Below are 18,764 nucleotides of genomic sequence, written 5' to 3' on the forward strand. Positions count from 1 at the left end.
ATCAAACGGCAGAAATACTGATCATAAACACACAAGTCCATAGTTCTTTCTGCAGTTTCTGAATTTTTGGTGCACTATTACAGTGTTCAAGGCGGGCGTACGTTTTCCCATGTACACAATAACAAGCATGATTTTTCTGCATGTTTATTCCTCATCCAAACCGGGCTGATACTTCCTTTAATGACGACATTTCCCTTGAAGGCAGCATCATATCAGGAAACCCCCCCAGGGGAAAAAAAAGCTACCACGTGACTACAACGCAGAACGCAAAAGAGAACAAAGTTTGTGTGGCAGAAAATGCCCGCGGAATCCCGCCGCGGCCGCACCGGAAGTCATGCAAGGTCGCCTGTGACGGGGGCGGGGACGCGTCCTGACCGGAAGAGGAGGCAGGCGGAGTAAATGCGTCTCGCGGCCCGGGGCTCCTGTGAGCGTTGGAGAGCCCCGGGGCCGCCAGCAGGAGGTTGCGCAAGTGTTGCGGGGCTCCCTTGACCAAGAGGGAGCCCCGGGAAAGGAGCTGGCAAGAGCCGCAGCGTGAACTCTGCGGAGGGGGCACGAGGCACATGCCCGGTGCCTGCCACTGCCGCATGCTGAGAGCGGAGTCCCCTGAGATTGGCCCGGTAAGTTCAAAAGGGCTGGGGGGGGGGGGGGGTTCTCGATGCACTCGTATGTGTGTGCTCGTGTGTGTATGTATGTGTGCGACGGTGGGGGGGGGGGACTCGGTGCACTCGTGTGTGTGTGTGTGTGTGTGCGCGTGTGTATGTGTGCGGGGGGGTGTGTGTCTCTGTATGTATGTGCGTGCATGGGCGCTCGTGTGTGTGTCTCTGTGTATGAGCATGCGTGTGTCGTGTTGGAGCTTCCCAGGAGACAACAGCTGGCCACAGCGAGTGCGTTTGCGTGCGGGTGGCCCGCTCAAACCGCCTCCTTTGAGAGGAAATGCGCGCGGCCAGGTGCTGTCTCCTGGGAAGCAGACTCGCTAACAATAGGTCTCTGGCGGACACAGCGCTTCGCGCTGTCAAACGCCACGAGACCTAAAAAGGAGGTACTACGTAACCAATACAAACCATAGGTGACTGCTGTGATTGAAATGGTGGCCTAAAGAATTGACACCACAAGATAACAACAGTCATGATTCCTCATGAGACGAGAAATGCTGAATGTTACAAGTATGTCCTCTCAGAAGACAGGAAATGTAGATCAGACAGAACCACGTATATCAAGATCATAGGAAAAAGAAATAGTCTTTAAGACTTTCATTGATGATTGGCAACCAAATATATGTTGGTCTTGAGACAAGTTGGACCAACCCGTGCATCACAAACCTTTGGCTGCCAATTTATTGCACCACAGAGTGGAGAAGGGATTGGGGTTGCCTGCATTTGAGGTAATATACATGTCTACACTAGACACAGTTCCTTTACCCTAAAGGAAGAACTCTCAAGCAAATAGCAACCAAAAGAATGCAAGAGGTAAGAGATGCTGGTATAGAAGCTGCAGTCTTCATGATTCTAATACCCTCCTCCCACATGTAATCAATAATTGGTATAGCCCTGGCAGACTTTTGAAATGGCTCTGTAAAGTCATAAAGGAAACAGTCAGACTGTTTTAAGGGCATTGGCAAAGCTAATCTTTTTGCTGCACGTTCCAAAAAATTATGAAACCCTCCTAGTCCTCTGGAGGAGAATCTACTGGAGGAGGTATTGGTGAAGCAGGCAAGGAAATCAAATAATGATGCCACTCTGTGCCCGTATCGGGAAGTTCTCCCTCTTCCCTCTCTTCATCTGAAGAGATTACCTCCTAGCAAGGAATGGACTGCGGAGTATTAGGAACTGACAACCTCGTAGGAGTGGAGAGCTGTACATTTAAGGTGTAGATTCAGCAATAGGTCCTGCAGGTGGGAATCGCCTGTGGTAATTCTCCAGCATAAACTGCAGATCGGTGAGCAAGGCTGGCGGCATTGTGACCATGTCCTGCTGATACTGTTGATGTCCCATCTCAAGTCCGGTGTAGCAGGCCTGACCATAATAACCCTGTTCTTCCTCTTCGTCGTCATAACTGTATGGACCTGATGAATGTCTAGGATCCCTGCTTGGGGACCACTCAAGGCCGAAACATGTCGGCCTATGACCATTGAAAACGTTTCTCATAGCCCCGGTCCTCTTTTTAACGCTATCCCCAGCAGACCACAGAATAAAGTTTAATAGGTACCCTGGAGGGTAGTTTTAATCACTATTGTAGGATTTTTGCACTCTGTCCCTCACTTACCTAAATACATTCACTCATCCAAAAGAAAACACCTCAGGTCCTCTCCGTTTGGAGAGTTGTAACCCACACCATGGACCTGCAGTCCAGGTGTGAGGAGGGAACGCAATGATGAAGCATGTCACCCTTTCGTGCGTGAGGGTTCTTGTCCTGAAAGACTTTCTTCCCCAGTCCTGTCACATTTTCACATACCTGTCTTTTTTGTGTGAAATATACCAGACATACTTCTTTGTGAGTTTTTCCACGAGGGGAACAGGCACATACTGTCTGCCGCGACCTCACGGTGGGAGCAGGAGTCCATACATCATACTGTGGATTTGCTCTATAAGGGCACTCTGCACTGTGCTATAGTCCCCTTGAGGTGCTTAGTGACTTTTTAAACCTCCCTCCCCCTGTTGGTGGGCGGCAGATTAGCAATCTCTAAAATGCCCCAACTTCTCTATATCTTTGAGGCCCTTCCAATAGAGGTACCACAGAAGTTCTTCTGTGAATTGGACAGTACTATGCAGACGTTGTATTGGGGATCCGTGCAGAGTAGTGTGGCACTGAAGACACTGTGTTTGTCAGTGGAGGAGGATGGACTGACATTGCCAGATTTTTAACTCCACTACTTAGCTGCACAATAACGGTGGGTTACCCCGTGGAGGACTATCCTGCAGAAGGGGGGGGGGGCTGTCGTGAACGTGGCCTGCCATCCTGGGATCTTTTGACCTGTATGTTGCTGAAACATAGACCGGCATCCTTGGTCCGTAATGCGAACATTTTAGAACGGCACGCTTTGTTTGGGTGAGGGCGTTGCAATGGATACATACTAAATTGCCCTACTCATCCAAATTGCTGCAATGCTTGAGTCGGTTGGTAACTTGGTCAGGACTCCATCATTCAGTGGACCTGGAAATTACTATCTTGGGCGATTTATTTGTGAGAGGTGTGCTTTGTCCCTTTGCAGAATTGCAGGAGACATAAGACCTACCGGCTGGACATTTTTGGCTCAACAGGCCTCTGTTGCACAGTGCGCGCAAGTGGAGGGGTAGCGGCATAACCGAACCACCAGAGCACGAGTGCCTGCATTATATCTTTCTTATAACAGACCAGAAAAAGGCGATCACCTTTCTCTATAGTACCCCTCTATATAGTGCACTGTCGGAGGGAACACAAATGGATCTGGTGTGTTTGATGTGGTATTGGGAGGTGGACTTGAGGAAACCGATAACTTACCAGACTTGGAGGAGGGTGCTGAAACTCACCTTCCCCAAGTATCGAGGAATAATCACTTCAAGCTCATCCAGTTCTATTACCTTCACAGGGCATACCTCACTCCCCCAGCACTTTCATGTTATGCTCCCCGGTGCGTCATGGTCTTGTCCACGCTGTTTGGTGGAGATGCAGATTTCTTTCACATGGTCTGGTCCTGCCCGTCATTGCCATCATTCTGGTCCACGTCCTCGAGGTCGCCTGCAGTGCCACTGAGCGGAACATTGAGCTCACTCCTCAGTTGTTCCTCCTGGGTCTCCATACGAGTAGTGCGGCTCATAAGGTGACAGACAGATTAATAGACTTGGCACTCATTCTTGCTTAATGGCAACCAACCATGAGTTGGAAATCGCCTGAGGTCCTAGTGAGTTGGTAAGTGGGGGGACTGTGATAGTGAGGTGATATGGAGGGAGGAGAGTAGAGGGGTACACAGGATCCTGATCTTACCAGAGTGGGACCTCTTCTTCCTCCTCTGACTCTCAAAGAGTGGCCCAGCCCTGCAGACGAGCCCCTAAGCAGTTTAGAGTCTCATGGCTTGATAGATTAAGGGCACCTGGCTGAGGATGAATGCACAGACGAAGGACTGTTGTGGGCAGGTGTGGACCTGGGCAGTTAAACTACTTCTGGGACCAAGCCCTGGGTTCGTTGGCTCCATTGTTACACCCTACGTGATGCATAATAACTTGCTCAATTTTGCTCTATGTGGCCTGCTGTATCAATGCATATTAATGTTCCTGTATCTCATTTTTTGCTATTGTACCCTTTTGGGTTTATTATGGTTTGCATAAATGCAAATAAAATAATAAATGAAGGTAATCAAGACTAGAGGAAAGAATATAGAACTTACCTCTTTGCGGGAAATATTTTGGTTTTCCTTGGGGGGCCAAAATCATTCCTTCTAGAACCTCTGACAGAGTTAAATGGTCATTAAACAAATGACTTAGAAGATTATACTTGGTCATCTAGATTGTACAAGGACAAATGCCATAATATGAGAAATAACTAGTATGGTGCCAAGCAACATATCTAGCTCTATTTATTTAAAACCCACCAAGTGGTGGTCCCTGGATTTGTTAAGAATCATAAGAACCTGCTCCAAAGTAGAGAAATGCTGTCAAGCTTCCAACAATGCAAGTGCATGGATGGACATCTGGAACGCTTCTCAGAGAAGCACTGGTATGTATAGAATTTTTGGGAAAACAAGTGTAGAGTAAATAGCCCAATTCATCTAACCTTAACATGCTCACACAAGGTAGATGTCAAAGAATAGTCTGACTAGTAGGACAAGTTGATGCTGATCAGGAATGGTGGAAGTATTTTTAGTGGACAGGAACAGAATTGCATGTTACCATTTTTGTGCGCCTACTGCCTTACGCTGAAGAAAAGGTCAATATTTGCATGTGTCTGCTTCAAACTGGCACATCTGCTGGCCCCTGCAGGTGCCAGTGTTAATGCTGATACATCTCAATTCAAAAGCCAAACTAGCAAGAGGGAAAAGAAATTCAGTAAATAGAGAAAAGATGGCTGTAGTATGCCAAGGGACAAGTTTTCAGAGGCCAAAGTAACACAATTCAGAAATTTCAAAGTGTTTTGGTACTTGGCAAACAGGTAGAATACAAAGCAACAACTAAGCTATGGGTTCATGACATGAACTTAAAAGTAAGGGAAGGGCTACATCAGCTAATTAATGTGGGTTTTGCTATAACCGATGACAACACATACTCTGGGGATTCGGCCATATTGATATTTCCTCTTGTCTCCTGTAGCCTATCTGGGTAAACAGCAGTTATCTGCTGCAAAATTGCCACTAGCTGTTCATGGAAGACGAAAATGTTGCCACTGCTTTTTGTGTTTGGTGATAGTTTGCAATATTACTTCACAAGAACAAATTTACTAAAAGTGTGGAGTTTTCGGGTCTGCTGAGATTTCAAGCCTTGTATATGCTGTGGGATGGAATGGCACTCTTTCCAAGGCAGATTACAATTTACACATTGCCCTATTGTTTTTCTGTTTGTGGGGGATGGGTTTGGAGGAACAGAAAGTCAGGCTGTTAAGGGTAGAAATGTAAGCATTAATGGGATATCAATTAAGATATGTACTGTTCCTGAGCACATTACATTGGCATTCTGTAAAATGTTGGCGAATGTTTCCCTTAATGCCAGTGGCAAAATGATTTAACATCAAGTATGCGAGGGAAAGAATGCTGTTATTGCTGTAAGGTATAGAAAAGTTCTATGAGTTTCTTTTACATGACAAAATTGACCATATTCAGAAAAATGCTAAATCTATGACTCAAAAGCATAACAAATGTCAGGTAAATATTTTTCTCATACACAGCTTACTTTATCAGGAATTAAAGCTTCCAGAGCTGTCTGATTCTCCCCGTCCAGCGGGTGTGAAGTAACAAGAGGTAGGGGGCTAGTAGTGTCTGGGGCAACTGTGAGACGAAACCTGTCCAGCAGGGAGTAAAGTCTTTGGTGCCTGTAAGAAAATACAAAAATAGCAGTGGGTAATCTGATGGTGAATTGAAACAAAAAAAATGTTTTCCAAATTATAAGCAAAAAGTGAAAATCTCACTTCATCACAATTGAATCTGTTCATAATAGGCTTTAATAAGGGGTCAATTAGGAATTTTAGAAAAGACTAGTAAAGGCTTACATAAAACTAACGCTATTCACATGTTTTACCTCTAGTAAGTGCAAGCCCACCGGGACTACTTCCTTTAGTGCTGTCAACTCAGTGAACCAGATATCCAGGTTCACTTTTTGACTAGATGTACAGAATAGCAAGCTTGGCTGTAAAATGCAGTCTTACCAAGACATTTTGAGAAAGCGGAAAGAATGGCGGTATACATTTAGTCAGAACCCTAGGGCCAAAGAAGGGGTGAGTCCTCATGATCATCCTATCCTGATGAGCAGTGCCTGGTTCTGAGGCACATACTGCCTGCAGCTCACTTATGTGATGGGTGTACACAATCAAAAAGAGGCCTTCCACATGAAGAGCTTCAGGTAACAAAATGCCAGGCAGCTAGGCACCCTCCTGCACCTTCCTTCGGTAGTGAACAACAGCAATAATTGGAATGCAGCGGGCACTTCATATTTCTGTGCCCTACGTGACACTGCATCTGCTGCAATAACAATGGCAATGCCTCTACACACTGCTCTCACTCTAGAACTGTAAAGGCTAAAAGGACAGCACAAATGGGATCATGAAGATCGGCCACGGCCAACGGGACACTGTAATGAGATCTAACGCGAAGAGTTAAACGTTTGTATCCCCTTCTAGCACAAGAATCCCACAAGAGTCCCACAGAGAAAGTATGGGACAGGATGTGGACAAAGCAGCCTCACCTGTGGCTGTTCCCGGGAAGCTTTTCAGAGGTAACATAAACACAGGTTAAGTCAGGTGGGTCTTGTCCTTAATTCTCCCTCTGCGCGAGAGCCCCTATTGTTATCCCTGCCACGTATTAGTGAAATATTTAATGCTACTAAGGACATGAATGTGTTCTCCATTATGGATTTAAAGTCAGCCTAGCATCAGGTACTGTTGCATGTTGACAGCATAGAGTATACAACTTTCATAACGCCATTTAGTTGCTATCGTTTCACACAGGTACCGTTTGGATTAGCCTCTGCCGCAGTGCTTTTTCAAAGAATGATGACATCTATCTTTGAGGGCACTGTTGGGGCGAGGTTCTTCCAGGACGATATCCTGGTTATGGGCGGCAACCAAATGGAACATGATGCACGCTTAAAGCAGGTATTTGGTATTCAGAAAATGCATGGTTTGATGGTTGAATTAGATGTGTGTAAATTTTCTCAGAACAAAATTGTTTATCTTGGTCACACCATCAGATACCCAAGCAGGGATTGGTCGACGCCATCATGAAAGCTCCCCCCCTCCAACAAGGATGATGTGAGAGCTTTTCTCAGTTTAACAGAATTCCACTCAAAGTTCATTCGCAACTTTTCAGAAAAAACCTACAACATGAGGCAATTGCTCAAAAGCAAAGTCAAATTTGTGTGGTCCCTGTTATGTCAAGAGGCTTTCGACTGCATTAAGAAGGAAATCAGCAATGCGTCTTTTCTGAAAGGTTTTGATCCCAAAACTCAGACCTACGTCACTACGGATGCCAGCAACAAGGGGCTTGGTGCTGTTCTTGCACAGAAAGACTCTGACAACCATGAGTGGGTAGTAGCCTTTGCTACACGATCCCGGACCCCAGCCGAGGAAAGATACAAGGTGATCGATCGCGAAATGCTTGCCTGTACATGAGCTCTTAACTATTTCAGAGTTTATATCTGGGGATACAACATGCACTTACGCACAGACCACAAACCGCTAATCAAAATCCTCTCAGCATCCGGTTTATAAAATGCCTCCCCCAGACTCAGCAAAATGTCAATCAAATTGATAGACTACAATTACACTGTTGAATACTGGCCTGGGGTTAGGAATAAGGTTGCTGATTTCTTAAGCAGATTTCCCTTACCCAATTATGGGGTCATAGAAGACCAAGAGGATGCTGAGAAAGTGGCATTACTGTTCAACACAGACCTGGATGGGATCACAGGTGCTGAATGGAAAGAACACATGCTTAAAAACCCTCACTTCGCACAAGGTGTGAAAATACATGAACGGCTCCTGGCCCGAGAAGAGACTTCTTGATAAAGAAATCAAAACTTACTGGGAGATAAGGAATGAATTAAGTGTTGAAAAAGAGGTGCTGTATAGAATAGGAAAGGACGTTCCCCCCAACACGCTCAAAGGTTAAATCTTGAGACTATGCCATATAGGTCATCTTGGTATCTCAAAAACCAAGCAAAGAGTCAGAAACAGTTATTGGTGGCCCAGAATCGATAAACAGATTGAGGTCATGATTAGAGACTGGGTAAGTTGCAATGATTCAGACAAGAGCCTCAAAACCTTTAGAGTTCCCCAGTCTCCGTTACCCCCCTAAGCATGCCTTGGGAGAAGATAGGCCTGGACATAACCAGTCCCACCGAAGGCCACGATGGGGTGATCAAATACATCCTGGTGGTTATGGATCACTTCTCCAAATGGCCCGTGATTAAAATCGTCCCCAATGTAGATAGCTCTGCTGTCATTTAGTTTCTAGACAGACTCTTCTTGAGTGAGGGGTTACCTAAGCACATACTGACTGATAATGGACCACAATTCTCCTCCAAAGCCTTTAGGAAGTTCCTGGAGAGAAATTGCATCACTCAGCACACCACCTCGCTCTATCACCCGAGGGAAACGGCCTCGTTGAAGGTTTCAACCGAGACTTAAAAGGGAACATTCAATTATCCAGGAGCAACAGTCTCAAATGGGAAGAAGATTCAAACTCATTTGGGCCTACAGAATCACACCATTTGCCAGCTCCCCCAAGTCACCATTCGTGCTCATGAGAAGTAGACAACCCTTGAGCAGAGACCTAGGATGGATGCCTACAAACAAACAGGTAGAGTGGTCACGCGAAACCATCAAGGGCAACATCGAGAAGGCACAAACGTGCTATAAATTATGGTACGACACAAGACATGGTGTCAAAGATCACTCATTAGAGATCGGCGATCTGGTCAAAGTTTGCCCTGAAAGGAAAGTCAGGAAGGGAGAAAGCAGATTCACCGCTCCCCTTTGCATCACCAAACTATACAACAATACAGCCAGACTCAGCGATGGCAAAGTTTGGCATATGAGCAAGTTGGCCAAATGCCATTCAGCGGGAAAAGAGTCGAGTCAATGTCAGCCCAATAGTGTTAATAAACATTTGTGGGTTGATTATGATGAACCTGAAAGGGGACACAGTTCCATGCATTTTGATAATAGAATTTGTTCAAGAAATGAAGATGTTCAGGATAGTGGTCCTCGACCCATCGTTGAATCCACGGATTGTCGCACACCGGACCAGAATGATAAAGTCAGCCCTCACGTTCTCACGCCCGGATCAGAGCGATGAGAGCGATCCACATTCTGATGCTGATGTTGTGTCTGACAATCACTGTCTCAGGGGAAGGTTTGATAGAAGCATCAACAAACCCAGACGACTAGATGATTTAGTTTGCGAGTAACTGCATTTTTGTTTAAACATTGAAGAGAGGATGATGTGTTGTACTTACAGTCAATGTCACGCACCAGCCCCTGGCTGATCTGGAATGGAAACAGCCCGAAACGATGATCGGTAGAGCATTTCCCGGTCGGAAGAAAAACAAAAATCCTGCGACCACGGACAACTCCTTGAAGATACAAGAAAATAACAAGGACCTCTCCTTCACTTCAACGAAGAACAGAAAAAAGGACAAGTTTCAAATAATTTGCCCAGCAATCTAGATCATCGGGACCTACACTCACAGCCTCAGCCCTGAGGAAGACCTTCTTAAAAAGCCTCTCGGTCCCCTGCACGAAGGTGGAAACGCGTTGGCACAAACCCCATTCACTGTCTTTTTCTTCACATGACTCAGAGGATTTCTACAAGAAGACAGAGTCAAAAAGATATATAATGTTTAGCAAATTAAAGAGGGTCTAAACATTCGAAGAGGGTGCTAAATTTACTCTGAGCATAGATCCCTTTGGACCACTCATTTTAAGACTATCGAGGATAATTTGAGTTTAAGGTATCCTGATAAAACAATAGAATTGAGTAGGACACATAGAATCCTAGAATTCTTAATAATAACAATGTTTCATTTATGCCTTTGCAATGGTTTTTTGATATTTGTATACATTTCACGCAAAATGATTGTATAGGACAGTCTTTATCAAATCAGTAAGAAAACAATGCAGAATGATTAGTATAATTGTTTTTTAAGAAACTTGAGAATATGAAGTAAAGTACTGCTTTGAAAACGAAATATCGTAGTATCGAAGTGTTGTGTTGATCATTGTTACATAAGTAAAGAGATGTAGTTAATGTCTATCTACCATAGGTGTGAAATTGATATAAATACTATATTCAGTTATAGAACATTGGCGTAAGTAATGAATTAAATCCTAGGTCGTGCAAGCTGTAGGTAAATTTATGGTCACAGAAGTATTTTTGCATGAACACTGTTATATAGATTCCAGCCTCTGATGCCCTTAACAGAATCAATCCCCTTACCCTATATGTACTTACAGTCAATGTCACGCACCAGCCCCTGGCGCGCGACAGCAAGTGTTCTCTTGCTATCTTGCGCGAGAGCCCCTATTGTTATCCCGGCCACCTCATTGGTCCCCAAAATTCCACATTCCATTCCCACCTTCCCCTGCCACCCTTAATGGTTCCAACGGCCAGTGGACTTCCTATGTCTGAACCGCACAGGTGTGTAGGGGCTCTTGTACCAATAAAGCCTACACTTATCTACCCACGGCTCTGCATCATTTCTACAGCCTGCTCCTCTATATATTGAGCAGTACAGCCTCCGCTTCTTTAAGCACCTATTGCAGCAGCATGGCTTCTCCAGATGCCAAGCCTGGTCCTGGCCTTGACAAAACACAAAAATACAGGGTCCTTCTCGTTGCTGGCCTTATTTTCTCTGAGCTGGTGCACATTCACAACCCACCTGCCGGAATACAGCTGTGCAGCGACATTGGGCCACTGCCCAATACGACAGAAGTAGAGTCCAAAGAAGGCATCCAGATCAGAGTCAAGGGGTGGACCTTCCAACTTGACAGCCAAAAGCAACTCTGTACTGTAGCAACACCCCATAACCATATCAATGTAAAGAGACTGTGGGAAGACCCACTGGGAGGTACCTTGGGAGTTGGAACCAGATGTGGAGTTGAGACAGCCTCATTGACCAATATGGTTCATAGAAGGAATGTTTTTCCTTTCAACAAGCGCTACAAAGATGAAGCCCCAATTCAGGAAGGGTTTGGACCAATTCAGGACATGGATCTCAAGCTACAAGAGACAGAGTGAAATCTCAGGAGAGGCAGAAGAACTAAGGCTGAAAATAACCCTTTAAAATGGAAGAAAACGTACCAAGGAAAGCATTCGGAACCTTACTGAAGGGCACAGAAAAAACAGGAACTGACATCAGAGTGCAGGTGGTTAAATATAAGGCTTTGTGACATCACATGTGGAGGTGGTGTCGGAGTCTAGCTCTCAAATTCCCTTTAACCATTCTCCATAGAACTTCCACACCAGACCTTGCCCTGATGAGACCTCAAAAGGTAAAGAGGTTGAAATGCGTCTACACTTAGAAGAGCAAGGGAACCGTGGAGAAAAACCAAAACTTCCACGGAGAAGCACTTTGTACAGTGGAGCATGTCCCGGGTTAAATCTATTCATTCCCATGACCATAAAAAATTTAAACTGGGGTAATAAAGCAACACGGAATTTGTCCCCAAAGTGGACTTTTCTTGAAACAATGAACGGACTGCTTTGAATTCCATTCTTATTGTATATAGAAAACCCTTGTATATTGAACCACTTGGAAAGACAAATACATGTATGCACATTTGTTCACAATGGTGTTATGAAACCACAATGTTATATCATGGCTTGTTGAAGGCACATTTTCCACACGATATATATATATATATATATATATATATATATATATATATATATATATATATATATATATATATATATATATATATATATATATATATATATATATATATATATATATATATATATATATATATATATATATATATATATATATATATATATATATATATATCTATATATCTATATATCTATATCCAACACGATAGTTTCAAAGTATTAATGGCACTCCACTCAGAGATTATTTTTCAAGTTGTTTTAATGATAACAATTGAGATCGCCTACGCGTTTCGAACTTCAGCGTTCTTGATCACGGCGTAGCTTGGGGAAAAGGAAACTCCCATGGCTGTCCCGCAGCACTGCGCGTACACCTTCTTGTTAAATAGGAATACGTTGTTGTATAAGCATAGAGTTATCATTTCTATTACAAACAAACACATAGCATACCTCTCCCATATACCTACGGTCAGTAAATGCGGTGACCAGGGCACTCAGCCCGTGAACCACAAATGCTTCCAACTACATCTGCATGCGCACACACATCCAGATGCTCAGAGCCAAGATAATCCCCGAATAAAAATATATATAGGCACAATATACAATAATGCGCGAGGTAATAATATCAGCGCGCAGGAAGCATTTCACCGCAAGGCCACACAGGTTAAGGGAGCAGCACTCAGACATGCTTGATTGTAAAGATACACTTGTAAAAACGAAAAGCTTACCAAGGGCACTAAGCCCAAGAATCTATTTTCTTTAAGATACAAGTGTACATTAATCAAACAACTGATAATGCGCGAACTGATCAATGAATTAAATTGTTCAAACGCACACATGAAAAAACTGCACTACAAGTCCCAAAATGCACAGCTGCATACATGTGTATAAAATGTGAAAGGAAAGAAGGACTGACTGTCTAAAATTATGCCGTGATCAAGAACGCTGAAGTTCGAAACGCGTAGGCGATCTCAATTGTTATCATTAAAACAACTTGAAAAATAATCTCTGAGTGGAGTGCCATTAATACTTTGAAACTATCGTGTTGGATGTAAGCGGGAGACTGCCTCGATCCCGGTGATGGCACCAGCGAAAACGAGCTCCCCCTGCGACGAGGCAAAGTGCGAGTGAATATATATATATATATATATACGACATTATGTCAGTGATTTGCAATGTGCTCTGATGAAGGAAAATCTTATAACTGAATAGTTACACACCCTGCTTGTACAGTTTATCATATCAGGATATAGATGATTCATATGTACTGTGGCATATAAATCTACTAAGATTAGCAGCAAGGGCAGTGGAAGCATCTCAGACCCCAATATTGTACCTGGGGAGTCTTCACCTGCATCACAGGCACAGAGTAATTCTTGCTCAAATACCACCGAAACACCCCCTGCGCAACCCATTCTCGCTATTATGAGAACTTGGCGTCGTAACCTGGACATCGTTGCACGGGCTCTGACTGTCTGGTCTTCCCAATTGGAAGTACAAACTGAGATTATGTGCAGCATAGCAGACAATGTTGCAGCGGTTGATGGGAGAATGTGTGCCATGAAATGCGCAATGTTAGATTTTCTCAAAAACCAAGTCCACTAGAGAATTCTGCAACTGTTCAGCAATCCTAGCCAAACTAAGAAAGGTTCCTGAAGAAATTAAATCAATCATCATCAATTGACACTCCACATGGAGGACCCGTGTGAACCAGATCAGCAATAGAGTCATTCTCCATCTACTTCTCATTCCAACCAGGGCATCCATCGATGGAAGCAGACAAGCCTACAAATAAAGTAGCAGCTGTGGCCACTGCAAGTTCGGATTAGCTAGAGCCACAAACCAGCCAAAATCCATGAAGGAACAAACATGTCAAACCCCGCCTATATTCTGGCTTCAGAAACCCCCATCCAAAAAGTACTAAAGAAGCACCAAATGCAAAAAATAATGAGGAGCTCACAAACACTATTCACTAACAGCACCATGTAGTCTAGTCGGTGCACAGCGGAACAAAATTCAGTCGAACAAAGCTTGTAAGCTATGCATGCAACAAACTTTGTCAACAAACATAGTGGGAACCCCACTTACCAGCTTAAATGCAATCTTGATTGCAAGAAGCACACCCATATTCGGGGCTTCCCGACAGACCTAAGAGAGATGCTCCTGGTGTAAATCTCGCCCCAAAACCAAGTAATTGCAACAGGACTCATGATTCATGAGAAGAGCTCCATCAACCACCAGGGGCCTCCATGTAATTGCTATGACACACTGCCTGCCATTTCAACAGTCACCTCAAACACGGCTACATACTTGATTCCATAACCATCTGAAACGGATCAGGATGGGAAGGACCAAAAGTTCCAATACGGGTCCTGCTGATACGAAGTCCTACTCTGAAGTTAGGGGCATTGAACTCGTAACTAGTTACAAATAGATCGTAAAAGATTCAAGTCGGGAGTACCATTGACCACACGCAGCGGCTTTCTTACAACAACCAGACCTGCCCAAGACCCTACAGAACTTTCCAGAAGCAACTAGCTGTATTGTCCGTTCCAGGTGGTGATATCTGCCTGTAAGAGAGGCAGTTATTTAATCAATTCATCGACATTGTTGATAACAATGTTGTTATGTTATATTGATTTGTTTATGGGCGGCTGGCATCTTCAACCAAGTCAGCTTGCCAGCAGGATGTGTGGGACAAGCAAAACTCCATGGAGAAGCTCATAAATAATGGCAGCCAACTTAATGCCACTTGTAATGTACAAGTTACTTACCTTCGGTAATGATATATCTGGTAGAGACGATTCTAGCAGCAGATTCCTTAACATAGAATTACCCCCAGGCGTGAGATTGGATCCAGAAAACTCTTTTTTGCCACAGCATCCCTGTGCCACGGGGGGAACGGCATTATGCGACTACGCCCAGGCGTCGTCCGCGTACGTGACGTCAGCGAGGTCACATAAGTCGCACCCCGGCGCGCCTACTTCAGTTTTCTTTTGAGAACTTTTCCGCACCACAACGCGGAGCCATCAGACAAACTGTGGGAGCATGGGAACAGTGTGCGAAAGAACAGAAAAAGGAATGGTGACTAACATCATAAGGAGCAGTGTCAACACTGCAGCACCCAAAGGCAGGGAAAAAAAGAAACAACAGAGCACAGCCTTGAGCAGCCACCCTGCCAGCATGGAGACAGTTCCCCTCCCGCCCGAGGCAAGGAACATATACAAAATGGCATGACAACATGTAGCAGGAGTATAACCTCAAGCAAGAACAACGAAGGGGACCGAGTTCCAAGACAAACAGGGAACGACAAAACTCCACGGCAACCCCAGCCCAGAGTGTGACAGACCCCCCCAAGGAACAAGGGCAAGGACAGCCAGAAGACCCCAACCCAGAGGTTAGCAGAGGAGCCAGGACCCCTAGTAACAAGACGAAGAGAGGGGAGGGATGAGAGTAAATGCAAGCCTCAACCCCGGAGCAACCAGAGCAGAGGGGCACAGGAGTACTCATAGACCCAACCTCCCAAGTGCCAAAGGGGAGGAAAGGTACAAGAACACGACAAATGTTCCTGTCAAAAGAACGAAAGAATGCACTCACAGAAGACCTAGCTACCCACCGGGAGGCGAGTGCAGAAGCCTAAGGTCCTCGCAGAATGGGGAGGAAGGGCGGGGCGTGAAGTAATCTGGGGCTAGAATCGTCTATACCAGATGCACAAGTTACTACTTGTGTAACGATATATCTGTAAGAGACATTAGTTAGTATTAGATTCCTTACCTTAGAATATCCCCAGGCGTCAGACTGGATCCGGAAACTTTTGCGTAGCAGTACCCTTGCGCGTCGGTAGGCGTTGTCTGCGGCTCCGCGTCCGTCGTCGGCGTCGTGGGCGCCATGATGACGTCGTCGGAGTACTTAGACGCCGCCTCCGCGTGCTGACGTCAGTTCTTAGACACAGCTTTTCCGCGCCAGAAACGCAGAGCCATGTTAAAAACCAACACTGGTGCCATTGAAACTAGGGCCCTGAAGGGGACAACCCTAACCCTAGATATTGGTTCGCAGAACGGGGAGGATGGGCGGGTCGGTAAGGAATCTAATACTAACTAATGTCTCTTACAGATATATCGTTACACAAGTAGTAACTTGTGCATCTGGAAGAGACACGTTAGTATTAGATTCCTTACCTTAGAATAGATACCCCAGCAATACCAACCCCGGTGGTGGGTCTGCGAACCAATAATCACACCAGAAAGTCCTGGAGGACGGAACGGCCAAAGAAGCCATCCCTCCGGACTTGACTGTCCAGGCAGTAGTGTCTTGCAAACGTCTGCAGCGATGCCCACGTAGCTGCCTGACAGATGTCTTGTAAGGGCACACCCCTGCCCAGGGCAGTGGTGGTCGCCGTCGCTCGGGTAGAATGAGCCCGCAGCCCAACCGGGGGCTCCTTCCTAGCCAAGGAGTAGCATGCCTGGATACACAGGATGATCCACCGGGAGATGGTCCTCTTGTGCACCGCTTTCCCCTTCTTAGCGCCCACGTAACCAACAAAGAGTTGGTCATCCACCCGGAACTGGCGTGTGCGATCCAAATAGAATGAGAGCGCACGTTTTGGGTCCAGACGGTGGAGCCGCTCTTCCTCTTTAGAGGGATGCGGTGGCGGGAAGAAGGTAGGCAAGGTGATGGACTGCCCGATGTGAAAGGCCGTGATAACCTTGGGCAGGAAAGAAGGTTTGGTACGAAGCACCACTTTGTCCGGATGGACAGAAAGGAAAGGTGGAGTACAAGAAAGAGCCTGGAGCTCACTCACTCTCCTGGCAGAGGTGATGGCAACCAGGAAAGCAGTCTTCAGAGTCAGAAGGCGAAGAGGACAGTTGTGAAGTGGCTCAAAGGGAGCGCACATCAGGAATGTTAAAACCAGGTTCAAGTCCCACTGAGGCATCACAAACGGAACAGGAGGAAACGTGTGAGTGATGCCCTTAAGAAATCTGTTTACAATAGGGGACTTGAACAAAGAAGGCTGATCAGGTAGCCTGAGAAAGGCTGAAAGGAGAAGAACCTCAGAAAGAGGGGCAGAAAGAGGATCCACAGCCTTTGCTGTGCACCATGCCACAAATCTGTTCCACCTGCAGGCGTATACAGACTTTGTGGAGGGACGCCTGGCTGCCAGAATGACGTTACAGACTTCAGGAGGCAAGTCAAATGGCCTCAACTGTCGCCGCTCAATCTCCAAGCATGGAGGTGGAGACTGGATAGGTTTGGGTGGAGGACCGTCCCCATCTGCTGCGACAGAAGGTCCTCCTGAAGAGGCAGACGAACCGGGGGATCGACTGACATACTGAGTAGCTCTGTATACCAGTACCTTCTCGCCCAGTTCGGAGCCACAAGGATGACTTGGGCCCGGTCGCGCTTGATCTTCTTCAGCACTCTGGGCAGAAGTGGTATAGGCGGAAAGGCGTACTACAGACCGCAACTCCACTCACAACGAAAAGCGTCTCCGAGCGAGTGCCGCCTTGGAAATTCCAACGCGCAGAACTGATGACATTGCGCGTTCTCTTCGGTGGCGAATAGATCTAACCAAGGCTCTCCCCATCGCTGAAAGAGGCCTTGCGCCACGTCCGAGTTCAGACGCCATTCGTGATCCATCATGCACCGACGGCTGAGCTCGTCCGCCCTGGCGTTCAGAGAACCTGCCAGGTGTTGAGCCACCAGGGTCACGCCCTGGCGTTCCAGCCATTGCCAAAGGCGAAGAGCCTCTTGACAAAGGATCCACGACCCCACCCCGCCTTGTTTGTTGCAGTACCACATGGCGGTGGTGTTGTCCGTGAACACCTGCACTACACTCCCCCGGACAGAGGGGAGGAATGCCTTCAGTGCCAGACGAATCGCCCGGAGCTCCAACAGGTTGATGTGGAGCCGGGTCTCCGCCGGAGACCTGAGGCCTCTGATCTCCGCCTCTCCCATGTGGCCTCCCCAGCCCTGGAGGGACGCGTCCGTCACACCTACGTGCTCCGGTTGGGGAAGGGAGAGGGATCTGCCGCTGACCCAATCGCGGTCCGTAAGCCACCACTGCAGCTGTCTCGCAGTGCCCTCCGAGATCAGGACGTGGTCGGATAGGTTGCCCTGATGCTGGGCCCACTGAAACTTCAGGTCCTACTGCAGAGCCCGCATCCGCCACCTAGCGTGATGCACCAGTAGGATGCAGGAGGCCATCAGCCCCAGAAGCCGCATCGTCAACCTGACCGAAACCCGGGATAACGGCTGAAAGGTGGGAATCAGAGCCTGAATATCCCGGACCCGCTGTTCGGGTGGATAAACCCGAAACTGCGCCGAATCCAGAACCGCTCCGATGAAGAGGAGCTTCTGAGAGGGACACAGGTGTGACTTTGGCACATTGATGGAGAACCCCAGCTGGTGCAGGAGATCTGCCGTAGTCTGGAGGTGGCCGACGACTGTCTGGGGCGAGCCCGCCTTCAACAACCAGTCGTCGAGGTAGGGGAAGACTGAAACCCCTAACCTGCGCAGATGAGCTGCGACCACCGCCATCACCTTCGTGAACACCCGTGGGGCGCTGGTAAGGCCGAAGGGGAGCACGGTAAACTGAAAGTGCTCGTGGCCCACCATGAACCGCAGGTAGCGCCGGTGGGCAGGCAGGACGGGGATATGAAAGTAAGCGTCCTGCAAGTCCAACGCTACCATCCAGTCTCCTGGGTCCAGGGCAGCCAGGACCTGAGCCAGTGTCAGCATCTTGAACTTCTCCTTC

The 18,764-nt window shown here is 46.6% G+C and overlaps 1 protein-coding gene across 2 annotated transcripts in view; it reads right to left on the reverse strand.

Moving 5' to 3' along the window:
- Positions 1-18,764, reverse strand: part of HTT (huntingtin) — a 1,924,961-nt gene that overhangs the window by 619,975 nt on the left and 1,286,222 nt on the right. For both annotated transcript variants that reach the window (XM_078678546.1, XM_078678545.1), the window contains one exon: positions 5,856-5,994. In XM_078678546.1, coding sequence (XP_078534672.1) covers positions 5,856-5,994 — 139 coding nt within the window. The remainder of the gene's footprint in view (positions 1-5,855; positions 5,995-18,764) is intronic.

Source organism: Lissotriton helveticus, chromosome 2_2 (assembly GCF_964261635.1).
Source record: "Lissotriton helveticus chromosome 2_2, aLisHel1.1, whole genome shotgun sequence".
NCBI lineage: Eukaryota > Metazoa > Chordata > Amphibia > Caudata > Salamandridae > Lissotriton > Lissotriton helveticus.